At 34.5% G+C, this 8,724-nt stretch overlaps 1 protein-coding gene across 1 annotated transcript in view; it reads left to right on the forward strand.

Moving 5' to 3' along the window:
- The window catches only part of LOC140142003 (atos homolog protein A-like), a 46,037-nt gene extending 42,655 nt beyond the window's left edge, over positions 1–3,382 (forward strand). The window contains exons 11-12 of the mRNA XM_072163906.1: positions 733–905; positions 1,847–3,382. Coding sequence (XP_072020007.1) covers positions 733–905; positions 1,847–2,003 — 330 coding nt within the window. The 3' untranslated portion in view covers positions 2,004–3,382. The remainder of the gene's footprint in view (positions 1–732; positions 906–1,846) is intronic.
- The last annotated feature ends 5,342 nt before the right edge of the window (positions 3,383–8,724 follow it).

Raw genomic sequence — 8,724 nt, forward strand, 5'->3', positions numbered from 1 at the left:
TTGCTGGAATCTGTACATCCCTATAGGCAAAATATCTAATTCTTGATTATGAGAGCCAACTTGGGTACGCACAGGTATTTGCGTCAAGCACTTTGAAAAGTGCTGTAGCAGAGGTACATCCTCTCATGATCGAGAATTAGTTATTTTGCCTATAGCATACTTGCCACCTTTAGCCTGATTGGATCTGATTGCATCACTTGTTTACTTCAAAAGTATTTCACATATTTGTTATGGAAACAAGTGTGAACAAAATTACTTTAGAAAATGGTGCAGTGCACGGTTAAGTTTTCAGCCTGAAAGAAAGTTTCCAAACAAGTAAATAAAGAGGTGGGTATTGCCTGACAGGCCTAGAATTCTCAGTGTTAATGACAGCCAGGCCTCTACACTGGTTTGCCTCAAGTTTGGTAGTGATGTAGGTGCATATTTCGCTGGACAAAGTATTGATTTGCCCAAGTTAATTTCACAGAGTGTACATGCACACATAAAAGCATTTTATCGACACTCTTGCAGCGCAACTGCGAAAAAGCATTGACGTCAATACCGAAATTTAGGTAAACCAAAGAATATGTAATTATCATGTTTTGGAGACGCAAAGATTAATCGATAGAACAGTAAAATGTAGGGCCTGAGATGAAGTAGAAATCCAATAATTCTGTTTCAAATATAAGAAATGATTTAAATTCAGGGTATAAAACACCTTTTATTTCCTGTATTGTTAATCCTTATTGACAGACTCTATTCAACCCCAACAAGACGGTAGTGAAGATGTTTGTGATGCGCTATGATCTGAGCGACATGCCACCTAACTGCCAGACTTTTGCTAGACAGAGAATATTCTATATGCCTAGTAATGCTGACCTCAATGATGATTGTCTCAAGGAACTCAGATACCTTATGCATCTCAGGTAAGATTTCACCATCGTGTTTATTGCCGTCACTTGACATTAAGCAATGTATTGATAGCCATATTTTCCCATCTGCTCATGAAGAGGGCAAACCTTAAATGAAGGTGTATTTGAAGGGAAATTCTTTCATTCATTTCTTCCTAATCATAACATTCATTTCCCCCAATTGGAGAGAGTTAATGTAAGAACCAGGAACTAAGACTAATTATTTTCAGTATCAGGGTACCGAGAATCTTTTTTGACTATCTCCTAATTATAGCATTTCCTTAACTCTCTTAAACATTAATGACATATTGGTTCCAATTATGACATATCTGGCTTTGTTTAGGATATACAGGGGGAACATAACTGGTACCTTTATTCTTCTGCTGTAATTTTGTTCTATAAAGAATGTAAATACAAATTTGATAATATTTTTGTAAAGCAAATGAGAAAAGTGGGGGATGAGGCTTTGGATCACAACAATGTGGACTTGTGAGATTCAGACCAATGTGGGCTTCTCTTGTGGGCACAGACAATATTACGACATGAGCCCTACAACCCCCACGCCCTGTAACATGCTTACAAGTAACACACTCCTTTACATGATCATATCCCAGATACGGATCCGGTGCCTGTGTAGACAGTTGTTATTATTGATGCAGACCACTGGAGTGCTCATGTAGTAAAACTGTTAGCAAGAATAAAAAAGATTCTTTTGTTTGCAACTAAGACCCTAACCTTTTAAAATCACCAGAATCTATATTTTTGCACATGCTTCGTTTGCATTTTTCAGTCAAAATCAATATATTATTGCCTAAAATTGCTTATTTTACTTGCCTGCAACAAAAACAAATCCCCAAAATGCAAAATTGGGTTCAGTAGAACAGGTTTTTAGTTGTTTGAATATCTATTATGAATACAGCCATTGATATTTAAATCTTTTCTCCGATTAATTCCAGATTCCAGAGTTCCAAGTCAGGGAAGATATACCTGCACACAGACATCCGCATGATCTTCGCTCGTCACACACCAGATCTAGAATGCTCGCTAGGAACTTATGAACTAAGATCCTTCACTGAGACACCATTGAATCCAAGGTTCTCTCCAAAGAAATAACATTAGGATTCATTTAGGCCTAGATAACCAAATATTTATGTGCAACATAGGTAAATATAAAGTAATATATTATATATACATATATATTTATGTAAGTTTTCATATGAAAGGTGCAAGTGTATATATTTTCCAAACCATACTGGAATACACCTGTTAAGCAAGGAAGTAACTATGCCCCAATCAAGCACTGACAGTGGCTAACCCCCTCTATTCACTCATGCATTGAGATGATACTAATATGCGGGACCTGCGCCAGGTCTAATAAAAGCTGGGGTGTAACAGCTTGGAATAGTTGTGTACCCCATGCTGAAACAGAATGGCGTAAACACACAAACTAGGCACATTGTTTGTAAAGATAGTTATTTCACAAAATCATGTTCTTCGTCAAATTTGTATGTGGATTTAGCAATTCTAGAATTGAATGGCACAGTTTTGGAATGATGACACGCTATACTGTGTATCAGCACTCTTGTCGGTCGCTGATCCGGTGCATAAGTTGTGGTAGTTGAAGCTGAATTTGCAACTATCAATAAGTCGTGTGACATTTGATGCTATTGAGTGTCAGGGGAGAGTTGGACAACATTGGAGGCAACTTGGACATAATTTGACACTGCACTATTGTATCGGGTCATGATCAAGACCATGGATGATCTGAGACTAGTGTCAGACAATGGTGGGTCACCTTGTTTATCTGTCTTATACAGCAATGTTGACAAATTGGTGCTCAACAGTGAAATCATGGCAACCATTTTCAATATGCAATACAATTTGGCTTAACAGGCATTCTGCATTTGTGTGTGTTGAAATATTATGCCTAATAATACACTAACTTTTAATCAAATAAAAGTAAACTTTACTATGGGCAGTTAAGCTTTTGAACTAATAATATTATTTATTTTACTAAAAAACTAAAATGTTATTATTTACTGAAATAAAACGAACATTAATAATGCAAAATAACACAACTCAGAGGAGTATTGTGAGGAGTAGTTGGATAAATAAAATGAAGGCATGGGAGAGGAATGGGCACTACTCGCCAAATTATAGCCATGTAAGAACTATTTTGATTGGTTACAAAAAGAGCTGTATCATGTATTGAGCCAATCAGAGATATGGTAATAGAAAGTATGGCTGAAAGGATTTAAGCTAGACATTACTAAGAGATCTAGCAGCTATATTTTGATTGGTTGCTCAGATGATGATATCATGTAATTAACCATGAATTAACTAATTGGGGGCACTGTAAAAAAGGAATTTAGTAGTGCCCACAGGGTTAAGTTTATGGTGAAATTTATTTTCACATTTTAAAGTAGAAAGTGGCACTAATTGAAGGATTTTATAATTATGACAGTTTTATGTTAGGAAACATCATTTGATCTTAAAAAACTGTTTCCATTGGGCTATTTCAGTTGAAATCCACATACCCCTATGGAAGACATGACCTTAATCTTCCACACAGGGGGGTTGATTTTCAAATGGGGCTACCTGAATGAGTGACTCCATTTGAAATATACACCCCATGTGTGGTAGATTGAGGTCATCGTCTTCCTTAGGGGCGTATGGATTTGAAATGGAATAACCCATTTCAGTAGTTCTTGTTCATGCTGCTATCATGTTGTAATATCAGTTCTAAATAATCATATCAAACATTCTTTTGTAGAATATAAATATTAATCATGGAAACCTGTTTTTATTTGATTTTATAAATTTATGGAACTTTTTTTTACAAATTGATTTTAGGTGTAGAATGTAGATGGTTTATGTTTAGTTGAAATTGTAAAAGTGGATTATAACAGGGCATTAATGGGCAATTCTAGTGAAATCCAAACATCCCCTATGGAAGACCTGATCTTAATCTCACGCACAGGGTGAAGTCACCCATTCAGGTAACTCCATTTGAAATTCACACTCCCTGTATTGAAGGTTAAAGTTATGTCTTCCATAGGTATGTATGGATTTGTTCAACAAGAAAACCCAATGTGGCGTTGTGAGATATTATGTAACCGTGCAAAATTATAATAAAATTGTCATCCTTTTTTAAACATCAGCGAATTTTGTAAGCATTTAATTGGTTGCTCTGTGATTGCAGCTTATGCACATTTAAGTATGCCAATATTATAACAAGAAATCACATAAATGATTGTAAATCTAGACACTGATATTGTTGTGGTTCACATAAGTAGATATTTATTGATGATATTAAGCTAAAAAGATAAGTTTGTTTCCTGTAAGCTGCTTGTATTTAGTTTGGGTGAGCTATTATGCCGCATTTTGTTTTTTAATTTGGAAAGTTCAGAAAAAATGACAATTTCAAGCAAAGAATGAATGAAAAAAGTGTTCAACAAACTTTTTTCTCATGCATTTTGTTTTTCAGGCAATTTTTAAGTAAATAAATTTGATTAAAGTCAACAATTTTCCTTCAACTTACAATTTTCATATCTCGCCTACTCTGCACTGATTTGATATAAAATATTTCATGACTTGATGCATAATTTATCATAACAGAATCATTTTGGCTCTCAGGCCACTTCCAGGAAACAAACTTTTTATTTTTAGCCGTAACATTTGAAACTGTTCTTGATTGAGTACAAGCATGTGATACTGTTATTGATTGGTAGTTTGCAAAGCAAAGTAAGACTTACAGCAAAGGTTCACGTTACTAGTGTTGAATGGTCATTAACTTGTGTTTAACTTGTGTATGTTAACCTGCTTTAGCACTTTTCATCCCACAGCTAGAAAAACAGAGGTAGAAAATAGAGTATAAACTGACCAGTTGTAGTGTTACTAATTTATGACACATTGGATGGCCCATGGGAAAGTTAACCCATATTTGCAAGATTACCCATGGCTTCGAGGTGAAATAAACCTACTTGTGTTACCATCTGACCATGATCTGGCCTGCTATCTGGTCTTGAGCCACTCATTCCCCTCCCCTCTCCCTAATGTGCACACACTACAGCCTCCCAGAGTTGAATGTTTCTGAGCATGCCTATTGCTCTTGCACCTTTATTCTACTCTTTGCACTAGAACAAGATATAATTTAGATTAGTGGTCATTACTTGTGGAATTTTGGGACTTCTATGGCCCATGGGTTAGAATTAGTGTTTGTATGTAGGTTTAGGATAAGGTTAAGGGTTTGTGTTCCACTACACATATTTTTGTAATTGCTTTCATGAAGATAACACTACGATGTGGTAAGCATTATATGTAGGGAGAATAAAGTTGTATTATGTACAGGTATACTTGTGAATATTCAGTAGAAGTAACGTTTGTATGGATGGTGATTTACCACACTTGAGGAAGCTTAATATTGGCTTGAATGGCACCTGATTTATACATGTAGTGTTAAAATAATACATTATACTTGTAACTTGTAAGTAAACTTACCCAAATGAATAATTTATGATTACTTGATGAACAGTTTGATGATGCCTCAGTGGTTGGTGTAAGTCAGTTAATAATAAAAGGCTCTAAGGGAGTGGTCATTTTTTATGGAACACAAGGATGTGACCAATCTGTTACATTATGATTAATTGGCTTATTTTCCAATTTTAATCCAGATCTAATATTTGAAATCTAATATTTTACGTAAATAATTGACTCCAAAATTAATGACCCTTTCATTTGAATTATGTTAATACTAAAAAGTATAATTGGACAAATTGACTAATTGTAATATGATTATTTTTCTAAATTTTCTGTAAATTATTGCTCATAGATTATGTTTATTGAATAACTGAAATTTATTTATTTGTTGGTTATATAATTATTATACATATTATATATTAAAATAAACTTAGAATACTAGCTTGAAAAAAGTTATGGAAAGGGAAGGTATCCAATTTTAGTCAAAAAAGTGAAAGGAAGTGAAAAAACCCAATCTCAAATATGATTGGCAAATTTTAAAAAGTTTTTATTAATTTGATGCTCACAAAATTATGCAGACAAAGCTGCCACATGCATTATGGGTAGTGAACATATATTGTGCCTCACTCTACCCATCTATATTGGGATGGTATTGTTAGATAATCATTGCGTTTTATAGGAGTTGCAGACTTTTTAAAGTGCAATGATTCTGGCAAAATGCAGTGATTCTGATGTGTGCCTGTAGCACACAGCTAAATGGGCTATTCCAGATGAAAGCCATACACCTCCTATGCAAGACATGTCTTTAATCTTGCACAGAAGGGTGCAAATGTCAAATGGGGTTACCTCAATGTGTGACTCCATTTGAAAGTAACACTCCCTGTGTGGGAGATTAAGGTCATGTCTTCCATAGGGGGTGTTATGTATGGATTTTGACTTGAAAAGCCCAATACCTGTTGGTGTGTGCTGACCTGGCAGCAATGAGCATATCCTATTGCTTTTTAAATGTTTTTATTACAATTATTATGTTGTTCATTTTTTTCTGAAGATAATGAAACATTTTTAAATAATGGATATAAATCCTCATCTATGACAAAATTGAATGCCTTGCCTGCGAATGATGGATAAAAACTTATGAGAAAATTGTTGAATTATGTTTGACTGATAAATACACACCCTTTGTACTTCTATAGTGATGAATCCCACATGACTGGGGTTCGGTAGTGATGTAGATGCGTATAAGAAATGTAAACAACAATGAAAAACCCTTGGTCCCTGCACTCCTTGGATCCACGGATAGGCATGCTTATGCAAAATGTTATTTGAAATAGGGATGATTTCTGATGAAGAAACATGATTTGTGAAACACACAAAAAAGGGTAATTTTTCAAAACACATCTTTGCAAGCTGAAAAGGACTATTCTTTATCTAGTGAAATAAATGTGCAAACCTTGCTCAAATTTTTAGCTGTTTGCAGGACTTGTCAAATATGTTTATCAAAAAGGGGTATCTTTGAAATATCTTTGTGTTTTAATAAAATATTGTTGATAGGCACAAAATTGCTACAAGAAGGGGTTTATTTCACCTGGAAACTTCAAAGTTCAAGCACAAGCATGCCTTACAAGAGCTTATGCCTTGCCACTCAAACACAAGAGTGCAGGGAAAAACCCAAATTTTATAAGCACACATATATTCAACTTTTCTCATAAGGTTTTGTGACAAAATGTATAGTGTACAGTGTACAGATAGAGTAAATTATATAAGAGATGATATTTTTGAGTGGCTGGCAGTGACATAATGTAGCTTACATAACGGTTTGAAATTATAGATGGTTGACATGTAGAATGGCTATCAGAATTCCATTTACCAGTGATGTGCATGCCGTCAACGTTTACCACCTGAGCGGCGCTTGATTTTGTTGCAGACCTTGAGAAGATTCAAGTTGCCAATCGGTGGTATATTGTATAATTACACACTTGGAGTATCTGGTGATGAACACAATTGTTCCCATTTTCAATTGCACATTTTTAGTTGCTAAGCAAAATAAGAGAGATGGGTAATCTTTTCAAGCAGCTAATAATTACATATTGAATGGCAAAATCAGCATTTGGTAGAAATCGGGCTATTTTGGTGCCATTCTGCATACAGGGTGTCTCAAAATAATTAGCACTCATTCATATTTTAATAAAGTGTATACAAATAACAGTAGGCAAAAAAGAAGGGGATTATATCAACATACTTTGAACTGCTCATTCATGGATTGCACAGCAATATCAACAGATTTTTATTGAAAATTGGAATGAAAATATTAATTGCGTAACTGATCTCAATGATTGCTCCATTTTAATTCAGAGTGAAAAGTTATAGCAGTAAAAAAAAAAAGAAGGGGAAATTTGATTGAAATTGAATAATACTGCTGCTTTTTGAAATAAGAGCAAATCTCCAAGAGAATATCAATCAGAGTGAAGACATTTTAAATGGTTCCCAATTTTTTATCGTCATACTAAAATCAATACGTATAATAATAATTTGAAATGTCAATTTACTATGTCTCCAGAGGGGAAAGTATAGTGTGTATGTAATTTCTGTTTTTATTTATTTTAAAATTCACAAATAATTATGATCTTGCAAAAGACACACGTCTTCTTGCAGTTAATATATTCATATTATCAATAATTTTATGTAATGCAACTTACTGACTTCTCTGAAAAGAATAAAACTACTTATTCCAAAGAGAAATTAACCACTGAGTCGTTTTACTTGATTTAAGGACTTTGGTAGATTTATCCCATCATCTAATGGATAGGATATGCAGGGAAGACCGTTCGAGCCCTGACCAGTTTTCTTTTGTGACTGGGGACGTTTTATCATGCGACATACAGACTATGATACCATGCCGATTTCATCGTACCTTGAGAGAAAGTGAAATTTCACCCGTTAGTAATTTTACCCTGTATGTCACTGATATGTAATCATTGTTTGTGCAAAACCTGGGGGACTTCACACAAATGACCATACGGGTATATTCCCCCAGAAAGACCCCCCTTGGAGCACGCAACGATGTCACTTCTCAAGGAAGCTAAGTGGATTAAATAGTATCCTGTGGAAAATGCATGTTTATATTAGGCAACTTCTTGGGCAAAAAAGTCGCATTTACACAATAAGCATAATAAGATTTTTGGGCAAAATATATCTTTGAATTTGACCAATACCAAGCCCTCCCAAATACTTAGATACATGCACCATTAGTAAACAGCCCATTCTTATGTTTAAAAATATATTTTTTATTTTCACAACCATATACACACGTACGCATGCAGCAATATCCATAGTTAATTATATCCTATTTACATAA

The sequence above is a fragment of the Amphiura filiformis genome, chromosome 20 (genome assembly GCF_039555335.1).
Source record: "Amphiura filiformis chromosome 20, Afil_fr2py, whole genome shotgun sequence".
In the NCBI taxonomy this organism is placed as follows: domain Eukaryota; kingdom Metazoa; phylum Echinodermata; class Ophiuroidea; order Amphilepidida; family Amphiuridae; genus Amphiura; species Amphiura filiformis.